Source organism: Phocoena sinus, chromosome 2 (genome assembly GCF_008692025.1).
Source record: "Phocoena sinus isolate mPhoSin1 chromosome 2, mPhoSin1.pri, whole genome shotgun sequence".
Lineage (NCBI taxonomy): Eukaryota > Metazoa > Chordata > Mammalia > Artiodactyla > Phocoenidae > Phocoena > Phocoena sinus.
Genome location: NC_045764.1, coordinates 68,037,482 through 68,059,486, shown reverse-complemented (window position 1 = coordinate 68,059,486; position 22,005 = coordinate 68,037,482). Strand labels below are relative to the sequence as shown.

At 39.0% G+C, this 22,005-nt stretch overlaps 1 protein-coding gene across 5 annotated transcripts in view; it reads left to right on the top strand.

The window, feature by feature from the left end:
- Nucleotides 1-22,005, top strand: part of IQCH (IQ motif containing H) — a 213,853-nt gene that overhangs the window by 108,275 nt on the left and 83,573 nt on the right. For all 5 annotated transcript variants that reach the window (XM_032623387.1, XM_032623391.1, XM_032623390.1 and 2 more), the window contains 4 exons: nt 4,093-4,644; nt 5,342-5,408; nt 17,267-17,350; nt 21,550-21,725. In XM_032623387.1, coding sequence (XP_032479278.1) covers nt 4,093-4,644; nt 5,342-5,408; nt 17,267-17,350; nt 21,550-21,725 — 879 coding nt within the window. The remainder of the gene's footprint in view (nt 1-4,092; nt 4,645-5,341; nt 5,409-17,266; nt 17,351-21,549; nt 21,726-22,005) is intronic.

Sequence of the window (22,005 nt, the reverse complement as noted above, 5' to 3'; positions counted from 1 at the left end):
TGTACAAAGCTTAACACATTGTGGACCCTCAGCAAATATTAAAGAAATGGGACAGACAAATGGCATCCCTGGTCTTCAGGGAGTAATGAATTCTCCATCTTTGAGAGTCACTCCACTCATACTCTGAACTAAGCTCTCCCCTAGAGCCATAATGGCAGGAAGAAACATTCTTTTTCACACAATGGAATTGCTTAGGTTAATTACTAGTGGATATGTTTGGGTGTTTGAGAGACTGAACATCGGCTTATAGATTCAGAAGCGATTTAGTCTACCCTTCTAGGCAAATCATTCTCTAAAGATGATATCGTTGTTGGATTATCCCAAATACTTGACCATTTACCACCGAGAGATCTCGTTTATATCCAATTTAGAGATCCTTGGCTACAATTTAATCCCACATCCACATGCTATCCACATGTTTGAAAAGAACATTTTTCATAAATACATTCAGCTTAGATTTAAATACATGTTTTCTGGATTTTTTCTTTGCAGCAGTTATGTCTGAATTTTATTTTACTTTATTTTTATTATTTTTGGCTGCATCGGGTCTTCGTTGCTGCACGCGGGCTTTCTCTAGTTGTGGGGAGCGGGGGCTACTCTTTCTTGCGGTGCACGGGCTTCTCATTGCGGTGGCTTCTCTTGTTGCGGAGCACAGGCTCTAGGTACGTGGGCTTCAGTAGCTGTGGCACAGGGGCCTAGTTGCTCCATGACATGTGGGATCTTCCTGGACCAGGCTCGAACCCGTGTCCCCTGCATTGGCAGGCGGATTCTTAACCACTCTGCAACCAGGGAAGCCCTATGTCTGAATTTTAGAAGCTAATACCAGGCCTGTCTGTTTTTGCTTCACATCTGTGACTTACATATGTAATCATCATCCTGCCTTTCTGGTTTTTGTATTAGACTGAGAATTTTTCCTAAATAACTTCCTCATAAACTCTCAAAGTTACCTAATTAGTGATTATACTTTGCAAATGAAGAAGAGCATTTCTCAGCTAGTTGACTCAGTTAGTTAGAACAGGATGCTAATAATTAGGTCACGACCACAGGTTTGGGCTCTGTGTGGGCCAATCAGTAAGTGCAGGCATCTCACAAAGGTGTGGCAGGTGTCCCAAAAGGGACGAGGTGAGAATGCGGATGGCACAACAGACAGCCATCCCCACTAGAAGGAAACAGTGTGGCTACTGAGTCAGTAACACTGCATTAGGAGTGCAGCACATCTTAAAAGAGAAGGGGGGGGAAAGAGGATGGGAGGAAGGAGAGAAAAAGAGAGAGAAGGAAAGGAAGAAAGAAAGGAAGGAGGGAGGGAGGGAATAGGTGAAAGAGGCAGGGAGGAAGGAAGGGAGGAAAGAAAGGGAATGGAAGGGAAGGGAAGGGAGGAAGGCAACAAACAATTGTAGACGAGTTCACGGAGATAAATAGTAAAGGAAGAATAGCAGAAGGAACCAGAACCTGAAGCCTGGCGTGACCTTTAATCAGGGCTCTTATTCCTAGCAGGCTGTGAAGCAGCTTTGTCTTTACCTGCCCAATGGATTTCACAATGCTGATGCACTGCTTTAATTTGGGAAGGCTTTCTCTTGAGAGACATGACTTTTCTTGCTCTAAGTCTAAAGTGTTCCCAAGAGTGGCATTCTCCGTGACAGATGTACTACAGTTACGCTTTAGCTGACTCCAAACCCATAGCTTCCCCGTGCCTGAGTGGTCTATTTGATGTCCAAGAGTATTTTTCCGTTGAGAGCAGGTCTTTACTGGAATATCATCCAAGAAGGTAGGGAGGTGTAATCCCTTTGTTCTAAGACAGCCACCGTTCAATTCAGTAACCCCATTTCCACTGCACGGCTATCCTTTCAAAAGGTCTTAAATGCATTTGCTGTTGTATGTCAATGCCCTAGACCTACCCCCTAGAAGGGCACTGTCCAAGAGAGACTTAAGAGTCCTCTCCTTTCTAAACTTCTCCCCAAGATTGCTCCAATTCCACATGACTCTCCGTAAAGAAAAGAAATTTCAAAACTAGTTTAACGTTACCAAGGAGAGCAGATCCTCTGGCGAATCTCCTGTCCATAGCTGCACTTCCTATAGGAATCTCAGGGTCTTGCTGTCAGGATCAATCATGTGACTGGCAGGACCAGCCAGCTCCATACATGTCCATCTGTGATTATTTTGCATGTCTGTTTCTCACTGAAGAAGCACCGCCATTCTTCTCTGAATTCTAACCTTCCCACCATCTTCTTCTTGAAGGAAGGCGGAAACAAAGCCACAGGGCCGTTGCTGTTGGAACATGTGCCCCTTGTCTTCTACCAGGAGCTCCAGCTCCTGCTGTCAGGGTTGATGTCTGCAGAAGGAGGCATTGCTTCTCTAACTCCCTCTTGCCTGTCCAAGAAGAAGAAATTTGTTTCCATCTACCAAACAGTTTGCATTCTCTCTTGGAGCCTTGATTAGCTCAGAAAGGGCTTAGAGCCTTGGAGAGAAGGTTTTCTCCATTGTTCTTATGCCTATAATGACTCTTAAAAGTACACAAAAGCTCCCTGCTATAAAAGTCTGCTTCTAAAGTTCAAGGAAATAACCCTTTTCAAACTTAACACTTGCTTTTCAGCATTTTTACTTGAGATGACAGTCTAATTAATTATTCCACTGTCTGTAACCTAAGAAAAGAAAAAGAATAGGAAGGTGTTTTTTTTTTTTTCCCCTTGTGTTTGCTTATTGTGCTGTATTGTAAATATATCTCTTGGCTTGTTTTTCTCTTAGATAGTTTAGTAAAGACAAAGCATGAACAATCTAACATAGTAATACTCAGTGCTGTGGAACAATAGTCATTGATAAATTAACTGGGTCTTTTTTTTTTCTTTGAGTTCCGTGAAAACTCTTCAAAATGCAAAGAGCAATATAATCCTATAATCTGGTAAAGATGGGCTTATACACCTGAAAATGTTGACATATTGAAGACAATCTGTTCCTTAAATCCCTAAGCAAGAAACAATCAGCATTGTAAGTTGATACCTGGTTGACTCCGAGGAGAAGGCAGGACCTGAAACATCTATGCCCCTCACCCCTCAGGCCATTAGAATCATTTAGACCATGGGGAGGAATGTCTATTTTTCTAGTGCCAGAGGTTTCAATAATGAAATGTAGTAGTTTCACAGAGGACAGTGACACAACAAGATTTCCTTTTCCTTTTTTTTTTAAGGGGTATGTGTGACATATATTGCTGTTGTCGTCCAAATCTCTTCTGATTTTTTTTTTAAGTAGCATTTATTCAGTTTTTTTCATACAGAAAAGTATAAAGAAGAAAAAAACTGCCCAATCGTCCCATTCTTAGAGAACCCCTCTTGACATTTAAAAATAAAAGTAGTATGTTTCATGACTTAAAAAACTCAATCAGTACAGATAGGAACAAAGTGAAAAGCAAATGTTTCTTGGTTTTAATTGTGAGATTTCAGATTCTATCTGCCTGGGGACAGTTCCAGATATGTCCCTAAGAAGGGTCCAGATTTAAGAATAAAAGAACATATGACAAGAGAAACCTCAAAAGTGGCAAGGGTGATAACACACAACATAATGCTCTTTGTAAAACTCACTCCTGGGTATTCAAAGAAGGTGGCAGAAGAACTCCAAAATGCTAGAAATGATGACCTGTTAGAAAGTCAGAAAAACAGGACAGCTTTGATGGGCTTATCTGAAGTCGTCACAGAGATTGCAAAGAAAGGCTTCATCCTATTTTTCAGGATTGGTGGATAACTTACGAACAAGAAAGCAGTGACATGCTTCCATCCATGCATGTGTAAAAAGTAAATCATAGAGATTATGGGGTCAGCTGACCATACCAAAGTGAACTAAATGCATAATTTTTATATGAGTTTCTTACATTTTTATAAGAATGATAATAGCTTTGAGCAACCTCTAAAATATCTTCTGGCAACGAGTTTTATGATTATATAACAGCCTGACTTTCCTATTACGACATGTATGTATTAGAACTAGGATCCATATCCTCCCACCATCAAGTAATAAACGATAATGTGATAGTGTGTGTCTTGACCGTTCATTTATAGTAGATTGTAATTATATTTCATCTCTGCTGACACTTTCCTTCCACAGGCCGTGAAAGTGACAACACCTTCTAAGGCTCTGAAATCACCATGGGATTATGACTTTTTTATTTATAATGGTGCTGTAGACAAGACAGCCCCAGACTTCTTAGCGTTCAAGGAGCATTTCAGTTTGTCTTGGGGAAGTATTTTTTCTCTCTTGGAACACATCGAGAAGTTTCTCAGGAACTATGCAATACCAGAAGTCAAAATAAAAGGGAACAGTTTAGTAGCGCTCCTTCCAGAGTTTGAGCTGAAGAATAAACTTACCAGATACGACTTTCTCTCAGTGTTAGAGAACCCAGCTCACATCCAAATGATGTTAAATCTTCCCGGGCAAAGATACAAGGGCCAAGATGGAAAGACAGAGGCTGCCATGAAGATCCAAGCCACATGGAAATGCTACAGAGCAAGAAGATTCTTCCTTGTTTATCGCCGGCAGAAGTGGGCGTCAGGTGTGATCACCGTTGCGTGGCTCTTACATCGCCATAAGACCCGGCTGAGGAAGCTCCTGAAGGAATCACGTGAAAGACACCTGGAGAATTTCCGTGTTCGAGCCAAGGTATACAAGGCTGCCAGCTGTTAAGGCAGACCTCTTTTTCTAAACATTTCTTGCTTGAACGATTGCAATAAGTTGTCTCTTTTTCTTTCCTCTCTCTCTCCAACTCCCCTCCCCACCAGCCTCCCTCACCTCCACTCCCTTTAATGTACAAAGCACAAACCCTACGCTTGTCTCTACATCATATTTTAGCCCTAATCAGGAATCTGGCTTTTGTGCCTGCAAAATCTGTTGCAATTTTTCTATAGAAAAAAGTCCCTTCGCTTTGACTACGGTCGTTCTGTCAGAAAATCAATGTTTTAACTGCATTACTTTTTCTCCCTATATATACCTTCTGGCGCTTTAATTTGCTTGGAAAAAAAAATCCTCTCTTGTCTACGTTGCTGTCACCACTTTGTCAGAAAGTATTTAAGTTTGCAGACAGCCTTTTAATTAGTGCTCACAATTTCATTTATGTTTGCTTTCTCTTTTTTTCATTCATATTCTGTTAATTAAGTGAGCTGCCTCTAATCTTCCCCTGCCAGTAGCATCATGTAGCCACCTAATTAAATTAATTGGGGAAGATGTTTTAAGTATGTAATTAAATCAATTAATATAATTTATGCCTGGCTTAACTGTACAGTGGAAAAACAGCTGAAGTTTGACTAGATGAATCCACTACAGCTTCCTGTCACTGATCAATGCTCTTCTTGATTTTTAGCATCTGGCAGCCAACTGGAATCGCATCAGGACCTCCAGGAGGACTATTATCCATATCCCATCATTAGGTATAACACTTTTGCCTGCAAATCTTTCAGCAACCTCTATTACCCACCACATTATGGCTCCTTGATTGAGTTCAAGGAAGGCCCCTTGTTTTATTCAAATTGGTCTCGGCAGGAAAACGTTCTCGACATGATGAGAGTAATAACACAGGGCCCTCACTTGAGACGGCGTTTAATTTGGGGATTAAGCAAATAAAGTCATTATGTGGGGGCTGCTATTCAGTGGAGAGGTGATTTGCTGTAATTCGCTTTCATCTGTATGAAATGAGCTAAAAAGTTGTATTTTTTCCCCTGAAATAACAGATAATGTTTTCGATCTTCTTTAATGACAGAAGAGCACAGGCTTGTGAGTGTTGTTGCTGTTACACCAATAAGCCAGGGTATTGCTTGTACACTGTTTTTAATCAAATGTGCAGTCAAAATGATAAGCTACATTCTCTGAAATTATTTAGTTCTAATTACGAGCAGATGGGATGCTTTATTTGCACCTAGGGCGCCTGAGCAAAAGGAAATGCTGTGTGAACAAGAATAATTAAGAAGTTGAATAGTGTTTTTTGCACTTAAATAATCTGCAGTTTCATGTTAATTAGCACTAATGTAATTATTTAATTACATTTATGAATTGGGGAACCTAAAAGCTGTTGTCTGCAACACAGTGGTAAAATAGGTATGCCAAAATGACATTGGGAATTTCAGAAATGTGCACTGGAAGTTCTTCTAAAACATGAGCTGCTGTCAAAATGTTTGGGATTTGTGTGCATATTTGTTTTGTGTTGTTTTGCTTTTTATCTACCTAGTGTGTTAAATTTCCTTGGTGAGGCCAAATTTCCCAAGCTGACTTAGTAGAGTTTTGACAAACAGTAAAACTCATTGAATCTTCATATTACATATTAAGGCCTTTTAAGTAGAGCAACTCATTAAGTGATCTATTGTAATAGAATTCTGGATTGCAATTTATTTGTGCATACATGTTTGGGTACTTACGCATAGTATAGAAACTAACACATTTAACAGTAATATGAAGAGCAAAAAAAAATTTTAATAATTATGTAAATATATTCCCTACAAAGGGATAGACTCAAAATCATGCTAAAATCTATGAACACTTAGTTGTACACTGAAGAAATGTCATTTCTTATTTTAAGAATTCTCAGTGGATTTTCAAAGTGCACTCTCCATGAGGCATGTATATTACATCATACAAAGACAGATGAAAATTGAAATAAAGTTAAGACAAAGAGAAAAAATTATGTAAATATAATTAAGATGATAGGTTAAATAAATAAAATATTAGTAGTAACAAAGTAATGCAAACTTTCTTAGATTTTAAAGTACTTACATCCAAGTACTTATAGAAAAGTTAAGAAAATACTTCAGTCGCATACAGCCTTTTAGGTTTGGTCTTTTTTAAGGCTCACAGAAGAAATTAGTTCCTCCTTAGTATGTAAGTGAGGTAAGACAGATCTGAATTTCATTCTAACTTAGGCTTTTGTTTTGGTGGGACTATTTTGCACACAAAATTAGTTCACACACAGAAATTGCACTTGTAATTGATTGCAACCAGAGAGGCTAATTGCAGACCCAATTAACTGACTTGAGTCCTTAGAATAAGGTGCAAAAGCCTTTTGCTTCTGCAACTAATTGTGGACCTGACCTGATATTATGTGGGAAATTTTGTTTTGCATTCTCTGTTTTATTCAGAACTAGAAATAGAAACAAGACCCCCACTTTGTAATGTTGACAAGCACAAAGGTATTAGAGATCCAATTTCCACACACTTCTTCCCTCCTGTACCCCACTTCTGACTCTAAATCCCCAAGCAGTCAGCTCTGCAGGGAAGCCTGATAGAAACAGGCCTCCAAAGAGGTCAAATAATGAAAGTAACGGTTAGTGATATAAATTGGTTAATAAAATATAATTTAAAATGAAGCTGTCTTAAAATTCCAAAAGAGCTTGCTGAATATAAATTAAGTAGTAAAATAACCTGGACAGAAACTAGAATTAGAAAGCATTATTTTAAATCTGATAGTAAAACTAGTTTTCTTCTAGATTACTCATACTCAGTTTAAATAAATATGTAATAAATCTGAAAGCCTTCCCTATTGCAGTAATTTTTGTTTGTTAACAACATAATAACCCATTTTAGGTAAGCAAGAAAAATTGCTAATCATGTATTTTCTAAGAGATAAGAACAAGCTCAGATGTTTTTCTCAACTGAGTATTTAAAAAGCCCAATTTCACATTTTCACAAGAGAATAATACTTGGGCTTTGATCAACTTGTATTTGTTTCTAAAATTTAAGCTTTAGGTTATGAAATGACTTGTGGACATTAAATTGCATTTAACTAGCATTAAACTGTCATCTATTCCACAGGCATAATTCTCAAACCATACCTTTTAAAAAAAAATGATTATGGCACACTTTTTTCTTATGTACCACTTCCCCTGGGAATACTTGAAGATTTCAGCTAGCCATAACATGGCTACTTTGTCACCTGCACTGCAGACTTACCTACACAATTTATGAAAATAGAAGTGGATGAAAGTGAAGCAATTTTTTTCTCTAAATACATGCCCCCCCCCAAATCTATTCAATAGAGTAATTTTGTTCCCAGAGTTGAGAGGGATTCACTAATCAAAATCAGTTGGTAGGAATGTAAGACTCAGGTACGCATTTAACACAAGTTGCAGCCTTGTCCTCTCTTTCTATTTCCGTGGGAAATTTGTGATCAAATCTGTTGTGGAATTGGCCCCAGAAATAATGACACCATGCACTAGCCAACTGGGGCTGCACTAAGTTATTCGAACCCTAAAAATGAAAGCTTAGTAGCTGATAACTACATAATATCTTACAGTTGTAGGCGTTGGTTATTTGTTTATATAGTGTTGCACACACAGGAGTAACTGCATTCTCCAAATCCACAATCACAGGAAACACGGCCTTTCAGCAATGTTGTTGACCACAAAATATTTACCATGTATTTAAAAATCTATGGCTTAATGATACGAACATGAAGACAATTATACGTTACAGAGTAACCACCTCTTTGAAAGGAGGAATTACGAAACATGATTGGCTGTTACATATTTTGAGAAGTATTCTCAGATGTAACAAAAAGTTTTAGCTATTTTTAACCAACAGAGGTAGGATGTTGTTGATTAATTGTCCAAAGAAACAGATTGGCCTTGTAATTTTATAAGATGATAAAAAGAAAGTCATCCTTTCCATGTTATATAGGCTGATCTCTTAGTTGTGTATTGCATATTTTTATCATTTTTATTAATGAAATATAATTATAATCAAAAAAATCTACCATGGCTCATAGCAGGAATAGAATAGTAGGGTCTATTTTAAGCAAAATCTATCAGTCAAATTAAGAAAGAACTGCAATGAAGAATCCCAATTCCCCTAGAAAAATCAGAGGTCTAAATAAAACCTACAAACTAATTCTGCTTACAGTTTCTTTGCCCAAGTTACTTTTAATTTAACCCCTGTGCTTCTCTATTACAATGCATCATTTGCTACTACACTTAAACTCAGTGGCATTTTAAAATATATTGACATTAAATGAGATGTGCCGAGTATGGGGCTCTGGTCAGCCAATTAAACTCCCAGTGATGACTTTCCTCTCTCACTTCTCATCCTCCTTTAAAATACAAATAGAGAATGTATTGAGGTGGGATTTCCTCTTCTCTATGTGATCTTTTATTTCATTGCCAATTGATTTAATAGCAAAAAGGAATGTATGTAGTTCAGCCTCTTTTTTTTTCCCAACTGTGCATTATTTCAGCAAATTATCCTTGGGGTTAACACAGTTCGTGGTCTCCAAGATACTCCATTCCGTAAAATTGTGGATCCTGTTATTACAACGTTCATGAAAATGTTTTTCTGTTGCTCTGTATTGTCACAAAAGCCTAAAAGATAGAAAAACTAACTTTTATGCACAACTGCCATACCCCAAATGCTCATGAGACAATTCCTTCGTAACCCCACTCCATTTCACCAGAGGGTAAGAACTGTGCTCGCCTCCATTTGTGAACAGGGGCAGGGTGGAGGACCAGTGCCCAGAGGGTTATATCTGGAATCACATTTTTACTGTGCCTCCAAGCACATTGACCCCTTTCTACTTTCCCATTTTGAGTTGACAACTCAAAGACGCGAAGATTCTGTTGCTTCCACCTCAGGGCTGGGAAATCAGGACTTTCAGTCAAATCTTTGCAGTCTTCAACATGTATTTTGGCAAGTAGGATGGAATCCTCAGTTTAGTTGTGATATTGCCACATTAGATCTTTGAAACAGATGTATTGCCAAGATCTCCCAGACAGCAGTTCCAGAAAATCCAGGTCTTTGGGGATCAGGAACAAAGTACATTTAAAACTTCCAAATTTCTTTATAGCCCAAATTAAAATGAAAACATATTTCTATTTATCCGTGTTGCATGCATCCAAGTAATCCAAATCAACGCTCATTCACTGGTTAGATCAGGGTTGGCCCCAAGACCCTGTAATATTAAATTACCCAGTTGAGCTTGATGTTGTACCATGAAATATGGAAACAGCACTGAACTGGGTGTCAAATGACACCAGCTCCTGGGCTTTTGATGAAATGATTAATATTAGGATATGATCTAAAAAAAGTATTGCTTATACTAAGATAAAATATAATCTTTTTCATCTCCTTCATTCTCATAAAAAATATTAAAATTTGTGTTCAGTGGTCCTCAAATTTACACTTGTAACAACAATTGAAGACCCTAAAGAGCGTTGGTTTACATGGGTTGTATCCATCTATATTTACCACATTAGAAACTAAAACTGAGAAACTTTAAAAATATTGAATTTATTTTAAAATAACAATACTAAGCACATTACCAATGTTCATCTAAAAAACATATTTTTATTTTTTAAAAACCGTTTCTTTTCCAAAACAAAAAAAAATTGGTGAGGGGCTTCCCTGGTGGTGCAGTGGTAGAGAGTCCGCCTGCCGATGCAGGGGACAGGGGTTCGTGCCCCGGTCCGGGAATATCCCACATGCCGCGGAGTGACTGGGCCCGTGAGCCATGGCTGCTGGGCCTGCGCATCCGGAGCCTGTGCTCTGCAGTGGGAAAGGCCACAGCAGTGAGAGGCCCGCGTACCGCAAAAAAAAAAAAAAAAATTGGTGAGAAGATCGGCACTGGTTGACAAGTTTGCAAATCTCTTAATAGAAGTTAGTTGGATTCTCCTATCTATTTCTGCATCCAATCTGTTGCAATATGTTGTTTTGGTTGAAGCATATGAAGAAAACCTGGCCTCATACAGACAAGTATTTGGAAAAGGGAGGTATACTTTATATATTTTACAGCCTTTTCAGATAACTGTGTATATTCTTCTTTGATTTTATACCAAAACTCAACAAGGATAATTTTTAGGAGTTAGTTGCAATATGGAATCTGAAATCAATAAACTTTTTGTATTTTGTGGGAAGATAACATTGGAAAGGGGAAATGTCATCTTAGTATTATTCTGAAAAGAGTTTTGACCTTCCATGGCCCCAGTCCTTTGGAGGGTCCCTCAACCACTCTTTGAGAATCACTGGCTTTAGTTGCATGCAATGCTGTGCCTGTCGCAGACAAAAAGTTTGAACAAGAGAAAGTCTTCACTCTTCTGAAGGAAAGGCTTTCAGAACGACACAGAATCCATTTGGACAGTTTGGTTTGAGAATGTTTTCAAAACTCAACAAAGATTTGAGTTAAGTCCTGTGTTTTCTGTGTCCTCATCACAAATTTCTCTAATTTTTCTCAGAAGCCCCCCAGAAACAACTCTCAGTTTTATTTTCATCAAATTGGCACTGGATGGACTATATAAATAACCCAGATAGGCCTCTCTCTTGCTGTATGTTATTTCCTATCTCAGTATCTTGTGCTTTCACACTTGCACAAGTAATTAAAACCATAATGTCTAGATCACATTTCTCTAGATGACTGCAGTATGCTGATCTGCAATCGTTTGTGAAGTATGTTCACATGTTCCCTAAATTTTTACTATTAGAGTCCAAAGTTTAGCTAATGGTTAACTTTTTATGAATTGGAACAATTCAAGATTATTTCTAAAATAATGTCACTCTTGCTCAGCTTGCATCTAGTATGCTTTCTTGAGTGGAAGAGAAAAGGATGGAGTTACAGCTACTGCTATCGTAACCCTGCGTATGCCCCTAGGAGTGTGTGATGCATTTGAACAGCACCCATCACACGTATTCAAATGGGGAAAAGGTTAAGAATCACTGCTCCAGTCCATCAGACTGAGGCATGGATGACTACCATCTCAGGCCAGGGTGATCAGATGAATAACAACTATGTGGTAACTGGAAATCTGTTATTAACCCCTTCTCTGCCTTAGCTACCATGGTAAGGAATAGGACTTGGAGACAAAATAAACTAGGAGTCAACCACAGAGTAACAAGCAGGGTTCAAGAACGCTTGATTTTACTGCAACGGCAGGGGCGTGTCACAGAAGCACCCACAGTCCCAAGGAGGCATGGTCACTGAGCGTGGCCTTGCTCGTGTTCTTAGGTTTCTGCAGTTGCTGTGAAGGAAAAGCCAATCCTAGCAGGACTCGTTTACTGGGTTGCAAAGAGGCAATTAGCATCATCTGATAAGCGTTTGTGTGGGAGTGGGGATAGGGATGGGAAAGGAGATGAAGGCAGAAATGAGGATGGAGAAACGGTAGCCAGTAACCATTAATGAGCATCCTTGGTTCAAGAGAAGACCAAAAGTATGGTAGTTGGATAACTTCAGAGAGACAGCACCCGGGTACCCTTCTTCAGTGTGAAGCAGAGGCAATAATGTTTCTTAAATTTATTTATTTATTTATTTATTTTTGGCTGTGTTGGGTCTCCATTGCTGCGCACAGGCTTTCTCTAGTTGTGGCGAGCGGGGGCTACTCTTTGTTGCGGTGCATAGGCTTCTTATTATGGTGGCTTCTCTTGTTGCGAAACACGGGCTCTAGGTGCACAGGCTTCAGTAGTTGTGGCACGTGGGCTCAGTAGTTGTGGCTTGCAGGCTCTAGAGAGCAGGCTCAGTAGCTGTGGCGCACAGGCTTAGTTGCTCCGTGGCATGTGGGATCTTCCCTGACCAGGGCTGGAACCCCTGTCCCCTGCATAGGCAGGCAGATTCTTAACCACTGTGCCACCATGGAAGTCCCAGACAATAATATTTTGAGGAAAGATGGAACACTCTATCAAACTATGAATATTTTGCAGGTGATGAAGGTGGCATAAAGAAAGAAGCTGCGTTCCTCTCTATAGTGATAAGAGAAAGTGCCCCTTAATGCCAGTGCTGTTTTATTCTATGCTGATGAGGACCTAGAAAAAGCTACAAATCCCACTTACCGTTCTTTGAATTCCCCAGAACTTCTCCAGATCAGAGAACCCAATTTCATGAGTGTTGAAAGGAGAGGAGGGAACGATGAGAACACAAGAGAGAAAGGGCTAAGAATTTAAAAGACAGATTCTTTGAGTAAGCTCTTCAGGCACATTTCATTGACTCATTTGACTGGCGATATCACAGCGTTTCTGCTCCAGTGGAGCTTACAGTCTGGCTACAGGAGCCAGAGTGATGCAGTGGGGAGGAGAAACGTACAACAAACAAGTAAATAAGCCAGCAAAGAAACCTGTAATGACAAAATGAGAAAAGTGTGGTGAAGAGAGGGTGCCAGAGAATGACAGTGAGGGGAGACTGCAAGCCTTCTTAGAAAAGGGTGGTCAGGCACACCTGATGGTGATTAGGGGCAATCAGCTCCATACGCTAGAAGAACAGTACTTTGGTAGCTCAAATAATTTGCGCACATAATAATAATAATTTCTCTGCATTTCAGTGAAGTTCCTTTTGAGAATTTAAGTCACGCTCAGCTGAGGTTAGGAAAGAAACAGTATTTACCGAGTGCTTACTCTGAACAATATTTACTGAGTGCTTACTCTGAACATCATGTGGAATGATCTGTTGCTTGTGACAGAATTTGCTGTTGCTGTTACAAGCTTTGGAAGTACACATAGCTTGTGACATTAAAATATCTTCTGTTTACACAGCACTTTACGATTGACAAAATGTTTTTCTATTTTTTGCTTCATATGATCCTCTATAACAATGTCCTGAGATTAACATACAGTTCTTTAAAATGGGTGTACTTGTAGGGTTAACTGAGTAACCAGTTTCATCATAATCCTGCATAATCATAATTGGGTCTTCGTTGCTGCGCGCGGGCTTTCTCCAGTTGCAGTGAGTGAGGGCTCCTCTTCATTGCGGTGCGCGGGCTTCTCGTTGCGGTGGCTTCTCTTGTTGTGGAGCACGGGCTCTAGGCTCGCAGACTTCAGTAGCTGTGGCACGCGGGTGCAGTAGTTGTGGCTCATGGGCTCTAGACCGCAGACTCAGTAGTTGTGGCTCACGGACTTAGTTGCTCCGCAGCATGTGGGATCTTCCCAGACCAGGGCTCAAACCCGTGTCCCCTGCATTGGCAGGTGGATTTATATGCATCCTTGATCAGGGTAATAGAGGTACTAAGTAATTTGTTGGAAAACTGACCTCGAGTAATTGAAACACGGACTTACTCACATGCTGCATATGTGGCAACAGAGTGATGAGACATCCTTTATATTTTAAATTGGACATCATTTTAATGAGCTATCTCACACTGCCTTTTATCTTTACTTCTGAAAGGAAATGTGTTCATAGAATACGTTCATAGAATGATTAATGCACTTTTCTTAATCGTACTTTATTCTCTAGGCATTTTCCTGCCTTCTTATAGTCTTGATATATAAGTTATTCACAATACATCTTCCTAAACACTTACCTGAGTATAGATAGAATTATACATAGGCAAAATCCCAAGAGTTACAATATTGCAACCACACATCAAGATGGCATTGTTTGTGGCTGTCTATATTAACTTTCATATGTGGATGAGTTCCCAAAATTATTATTATTATTATTTTTTTTTTTTTTTTTTTTTTTTTGCTGTATTGGGTCCTTGTTTCTGTGCGAGGGCTTTCTCTAGTTGTGGCAAGCGGGGGCCACTCCTCATCGCGGTGCGCGGGCCTCTCACTATCGCGGCCTCTCTTGTTGCGGAGCACAGGCTCCAGACACGCAGGCTCAGTAGTTGTGGCTCACGGGCCTAGTTGCTCCGCGGCATGTGGGATCCTCCCAGACCAGGGCTCGAACCCGTGTCCCCTGCATTAGCAGGCAGATTCTCAACCACTGCGCCACAAGGGAAACCCCCAAAATTATTTTAGAAATTAATAATTTTTCAAAAATAATTCAAACAGCCCACGTATCCTTCTGCCTTTTTAGTTCTTAAGTTCATCTGCATAAAGCAAGAGGGAGACTTTTAGATGAATTGTAAACTCATTTAATTTCCAGACATTGTCTAGTGTTTAAACACTAACATCAAAGCTAAGAGCCAATTATCAGAGTTCATTTGATCTGAAGCCCTGTTGCCTGAATTGCTATAGTTTTCCTTAGGCTGAAAAGGAAATCTGTGTCACATCTCAAAGATGTAGTATTTAAAATCACTTTATCTATAGCAGTTTAACTTGAAACATGTGTTTGGGCTCACTAACCACAAGGAGGCATTGAAGCATCTATTCAAAATGTGAAAAGCAATTTTATTTTTTTAAAAGTTACACCTACAGTTGCTGAATTTCATATAAGCAATTATACTGCTTGTGAGTATGCGTGCCTTTTAAGTTCATGTTTTGGTCCATGTTCATTTTTTATTTTAACCCCTGCCGTAGCAGAAAGTGTTGCCACTGCTGTTGCCATTGTGGAAGATTTGGGGACGGTAGTAAATCCATGTGTGTTTTCCTTCTGCTGTTCCAACTGACATGAAGGAAAATGGTGGGGCTTTCATCAGTACTGACAAAGTAACCGCATTAACCTTTATTGTCCTTTAACGTTACAAGATCTTTTGACTGTGTGAACAAAAGCATATTTCTTTAGTATTTAGAATTACTTAAATACATATTCGCAACAGCAAGAGTTTTATCTGAAATCTGTGTGTCAGTTGAGAGTGATTCCAGGACACATCTTCAAAATGCCACATAAGAAGCATAGGACAACCCTCAGAATGGGAGAAAATATTCGCAAACAAAGCAACTGACAAAGGATTAATCTCCAAAATATACAAGCAGCTCATGTAGCTCAATATCAAAAAAGCAAACAACCCAATCCAAAAATGGGCAGAAGACCTAAATAGACATTTCTCCAAAGAAGATATACAGATTGCCAGCAAACACATGAAAGGATACGCAACATCACTAATCATTAGAGAAATGCAAATCAAAACTACAATGAGGTATTACCTCACACCGTCAGAATGGCCATCATCAAAAAATCTACAGGACTTCCCTGGTGGCACAGTGGTTAAGAATCTGCCTGCCAATGCAGGGGACACAGGTTTGAGCCCTGGTCCAGAAGATCCCACGTGCCACGGAGCAACTAAGCCCGTGTGCCACAACTACTGAGCCTGAGCGCCACAGCTACTGAAGCCCATGTGCCTAGAGCCCATGCTCCACAACAAGAGAAGCCACCGCAATGAGAAGCCCACACACTGCAACAAAGAGTAGCCCCCACTCACCGCAACTAGAGAGAGCCCATGTGCAGCAACGAAGACCCAACGCAGCCAAAAACTTTTTTTAAAAAATCTACAAACAATAAATGCTGGAGAGGGTGTGGATAAAAGGGAACCCTCCTGCACATTCTTGGTGGGAATGTAAATTGATACAGCCACTATGGAGAACAGTATGGAGGTTCCTTAAAAAACTAAAATTAGAACTCCCATATGACCCAGCAATCCCACCACAGGGCATAAAACCATAATTCAAAAGGAGTCATGTACGACAGTGTTCATTGCAGCACTATTTACAATAGCCAGGACGTGGAAGCAACCTAAGCATCCATCGACAGATGAATGGATAAAGAAGATGTGGCACATATATACAATGGAATATTACTCAGCCATAAAAAGGAACAAAATTGAGTTATTTGTAGTGAGGTGGATGAACCTAGAGTCTGTCATACAGAGTGAACTAAGTCAGAAAGAGAAAAACAAATACCGTATGCTAACACATATATATGGAATCTAAAAAAAAAAAAGGTTCTGAAGGACCTAGGGGCAGGACAGGAATAAAGACACAGACGTAGAGAATGGACTTGAGGACACGGGGAGGGGGAAGGGTAAGCTGGGACGAAGTGAGAGAGTGGCATGGACATATATACACTACCAAATGCAAAATAGATAGCTAGTGGGAAGCAGCCGCATAGCACAGGGAGATCAGCTCTGCTTTGTGACCACCTAGAGGGGTGGGATAGGGAGGGTGGGAGGGAGACGCAAGAGGGAGGGGATGTGGGGATATACGTATACGTACAGCTGATTCACTTTGTTATACAGCAGCAACTAACACCACAATGTAAAGCAATTATACTCCAATAAAGATGTTAAAAAATAAGAAAATAAAAGGCAAAAAACAAAAAGCCAACATAGTTTTTAAACCTGAGCATAACTTTCTTACGTGCTCTTTTGAACATTCATGTTAAAATTTCCGAAACTTTTCCTGTGTTTCTATAATCCTGATTCCCAGAAGCTTTGCCGATATTGAAAAATATGAACCTCTCTGTTGCAGAATATGCTGCTCAGCACATCTTCCAAAATTAATGCTTAATCCCCTGAGAAGCAAGGACCTCATTCTTAGGAGCTGGATTGTTTCTGGGAGATGCTTCAGAGACAATTCTTTCCTGGAAATGTGGACCATGACACTGTGAAATCCTAGCATGCCATTCTGCCATGTTGACTTGCTCTTTCTGGGTTTTGACATCTGGTTTGCCTTTTAGGATATTCCCAGCCTGTGCGACAAAATATTGACGACTTCAACACACAGCAGAACATGCAGCTGGGGAGGCTGTGTGACATCTTAGGTACAGTAAATACTTTTACACAAATGGCTCTTTGGAATGTTTATCAGTGGATGTTGATTAAACGTTCGTTTTTTGCTTTTTTTTCTGTACAAGGAAAAGGCTTGGACTTCTAATCTTCTTGCAGGGCAATTGAATGTTTTGTTCCAAAGAACAGATTTATAGTGAAGTCAGTTGAATAAACAAATGACATTTTAACCAATTTACTTGGGTAGTTTTCTAATTCTCTTTGCTGCAGGCTTGAATAAGGATGTATCTCCTATAGCCCCAACTCTTCTTCATTTACTGAATCTGGCAGTGAATGAAGTCAACATTATATATTTGTGTCAATATTGTCTATTATATTATCTGAGGAATGGGTGGAAGGTAACAGAAATGAAAAGCATTATGTTTTCATTATAAGAATAAGAGGGAAATGAAGATAGATTTTTAAAAGAAGGTTTTATTTAAATATATATAATCTCATTATGAGAAAATAGGAAGTGCCTAGTGGAAGGAATTATTAGAAATACAGACCTTGAGTGATAGACACATCTTTGTAAGAGTCAAGTTCTAATACTGGTTTGGTCAGTTCTAAATCAGACACCAACCAGGGGCCAGGAAGGAAGGATACAAGAACTCTAGGCTTTGGTTGACACTGTTTGAGGTGAGGTTTAAAGAATAAATGTTTCAAAGCCTAAGTAATAATATTGAATCAGTGTGGGAAGTCCTGGCCAGAAATTCAGGGTTAAACGAAAACTAGAATTTTTTAGTTACCAAATAAGAACTTCTTTGTTTTGTTAAAATATAATTGCTTTGGCCCTTATTTAAGCAAAACAAGGAAGAATTTTAAATTATCAATGACCAATTTAGCTGGCTCTCTGGAATGACATACTTTACGTGATTCATACATATTTCAGCATCATTATTATTTTATAAATGCCATTTGGTAACAAAAATACAACAGTACTAGAAATTTACAGTGTCCTAAAATAATAATAGGGTAATTGCTTTAATCTATTATCTAGGCACTAATATTGTTTTTCAACCTTACCAAAAAAAAGTTTAATGACTTAAGATTGATTTGTTAGTGCTGAGCTATTTCAACTAAAATCCTGACTGGGTGGAAACCAATGAAGTGCAGCAGAGGGCAGACTTTGCTCTAATTTATTTGATTAATTTTTTTCTTTAGCTTTTTATATACCTTTCTATATATAGTCCAAACCATCACCAAAGAATTTCCTTACAAAGGATTCTTATTAATAATGAGAAGACTTAAGAGTATTAGGTTTCTATTTTAAATAATTCAATAATTCAGTCTATGTCTATCTGCAATGAAAAATTTTGCTAAGATGAACATTTCTGAGAGATTATTAACCAAATGCCTTTTCTTGGTACACTATCTTCATGATAACAATGCAATCCTAAAACCTCTTCAAAAGAAGTAATAAAAGTGTAGAAATAAGTGAGAAAATAGAAAAAGTACTTGCTTGTGAAGTAAAAATATGAAGAAACTAGGAAAATTAGTGATAATTTTATGGAAGAATAAATGATTATCTTTCTTTAACTTGCGTTAGTTCCTAGTAAAGGGTGTCGATTTTTCTGCTTATTCAGGGGAAACAAAGGTAATCTGATCACATTAAGACTTGTTTGGATACTGGCTGTGAAGTCAGGGTATCAGGTGGAGAGACCTCAACAGCTTGTATCTTCACTTCCTAGATGAGTTAAGCAAGAGGGTGACTGATATTGACTATTGACTAACAGTCAAAACAATCTTCGTCTTCTTCTTAATTCCTTTCCAAAATCACCTGTCAATTAATTTTGAACATTTGTTGATTCACAATCAAACCACCCTAATACTGGATATTACTGTTAGTGATTATAGTATTCCTTTGCCAGAAATGAACGGGAAAGGTAAAATTTGTAACATGATTTGTTATCATTTACAACCCAGAAATTTCTTCCCAAGAAAAATTTAGTTTTCTTCTGCTATGGAGACTTTATGAAGTTATTTTTGTTGTTTGCTTTTTGTGTCCTTTTTTTATACTTAAAAAAAAAATACTAGTTTGGTTTTAAAGACCACTAGTTTAGTAAGACACTAGTCCCTTCCTGAAAACACGAGATTTCGGATAACGAATTTGATCATTCAGCAGTTGGATACAAGTTATTTAACTACTGTCTCCTCAGTTAATTTATTTTGAGGTTCATGTGACAATGTGGTTTCAACATTAAATAGGAGCCACTTAAATATTTACATTTATGGAGCACCTACTCTGGGCCCAGCTCTGGGCCAGTTCAGAAGACATTGCTTCTAGCCACAAGATGCTCTTCTCCCGTATGGGAACATATGTATATGTATAGCTGATTCACTTTGTTATAAAGCAGAAACTAACACACCATTGTAAAGCAATTATACCCCAATAAAGATGTTTTTAAAAAAAAAAAAAAAGATGCTCTTCTCCAGAACAGATTTCTCCTGCATGCCATGGGTCTCACTAATTGTGAAAGACTTTCCAGTTCCCGAATCTCTCCATTCTCCCAGATCCCTTTGGTCAGCTCACAAGTATTTATTGAGTGGCTCCTGCATACTCGACATTGTACCAGGGCATGGGGGATTATACGAAAAGTATACACCTTGCCTTTAAAGAGTCTGGACGGACAAGATTGAAAGATTTGGGACAACAGGATGGAACAGCAGGGGACACTACTTCGTCGTGTTAAATCTTGAGGCACTAGTTAAAAGGAGCCCAAGTGTGGAAGGCGGGGTGTGGAACCACTGTTAGCTGGCCTAGTCAGGGTGGGCTGTGGAGAAGATTGGTGCATCTGTACTGTCTGCTGAGCACCTACTATGTGCCAGATACTGCACCAGGTGCTTTATATATATTCTTTCATTTCATACTCTCCAAAACTCCGTGCCCCAGGAGACTTTATTCCCCATTTTACAGATGAAGAAAGCAATGCTTAGAAAGGTTAAATAATATGCCCAGGCTCCTAGAAAGCTGAGCAAGCATTTAATCAGTCTATGCTCTGTATACTCTGCTAAACTGAACAGAGGAGTCTTAAAATCTCTTCTCAGCCCTACTTGACCAAGGAAATATTTTACAGTGCTCCCTCCTCCAACCTTCCCTGGGCACCTGGTCTGCATGTGTCTTGTGTCCACCACCCTCCACCATGTTTTACAGCTGTTTATACATGTGAAATGGTTGCTCCTCACAGGCAGCATCTCAGTCGCTTTGATTCTGGTATCTCCTTCCATGTCTAGCCAAGTGCTTTGCCCCTACTGATCAGTCAGTTATTTTACAAAAATGAATGGGTGACTCTACCGGCTGCTGGTTTCCAGTACATACCCCCTAAAATATTCTGCAGCCTGGAGTGAGGGTAATCCCTTCTCACTATTCCATTCGGATGGGATATTTAATTAGGATTTCTTTCTACGCACATAATAAGTACATCTTGAGAAGGAGAACAGTTAAATTAAGATAGTGTTTCTTTTAAACCAAGAATCACTAGATGTCCTATTTAAGTAATATATTCCTCTTTGGGAATGGAGAAAGGAAAAGGTTGCTTTCCTGAAATAATCATTGCTATGGTCATACTCAGACCATTTATTTGGACAGAACATTCCCTGAATTGGCCTTGCCAAGTCCAGGCAGCATAAGAAATTGCAATTTCATCAGCTTTTGAAAGTTAACAGTTCTGTTTTATAATTTACTAAAGTTAATGGGATAAATTTTTATTTATTTATTTATTTGTTTGTTTGTTTGTTTTTATTTTATTTTCGGCATGTGGGATCTTCCCGGACCAGGGCACGAACCCGTGTCCCCTGCATCGGCAGGCAGACTCTCAACCACTGCGCCACCAGGGAAGCCCCAAATTTTTAAATCAGTATGCAAATCCCATTGATATTAATAGGAGTTCTGGAGCTAAATCCCTACATATTATTTGAAAGTACACTTCCATGGTACCTCACAGCCCTCCTTCTGAAGGAATCATTGTGTCTATTTTTTTGGTGGTGGTGTTATTTATCTTTTCTTTAGAGAAATGCTAAAGGACCAAAAAGCCCCTTAAATTGCTAAGATCTGTACAAAACCAATCTAAATTAACTTGAATGTGGCTTTTGGATATGCTCTTTATTTTAAACTGTGCAACATCAATCTGATACCAGAGTTCGTAATGTCTTTGACCTTTATACCGGTAATTAACATTGTGCCTGTTATTTTTAGATGCCAACGTAAGCGTCATCTACATCTGCTCCCATCGAATGAATGACGAGTTGCTGCTGTATTACAGTAAAATCCTGAGTCTACAGGCAGCTGTCAAATCAGGGAAACTTAAGGACAGAAGTGACCTGCGGGACAGGTTCAAAATTATCACCCCTGAAGCTATAAACATCTTCACTGTGAGTCTGTCTTCTAATTACTACGGCTTCCGGGATGCAGTAAAATTAAATTGGAAATTTTATAACTTGCAACGTCCTGGTGCACATCGGTGAAATATTACTGCAGGTTTAACAGCTTTACTGATTAGACTACAGGTCGGACGATAGGAAATAAATATCCCAGTTTAACTTGCAGACTTAGCTGAGCTACTACTGCCCAGTTTCTCTGTAGCTGAAGCCTAATTGTAGTTATTGGGTTGTACCATCAACTAGGTGAATTTATAATATCTACGGTTGCTTT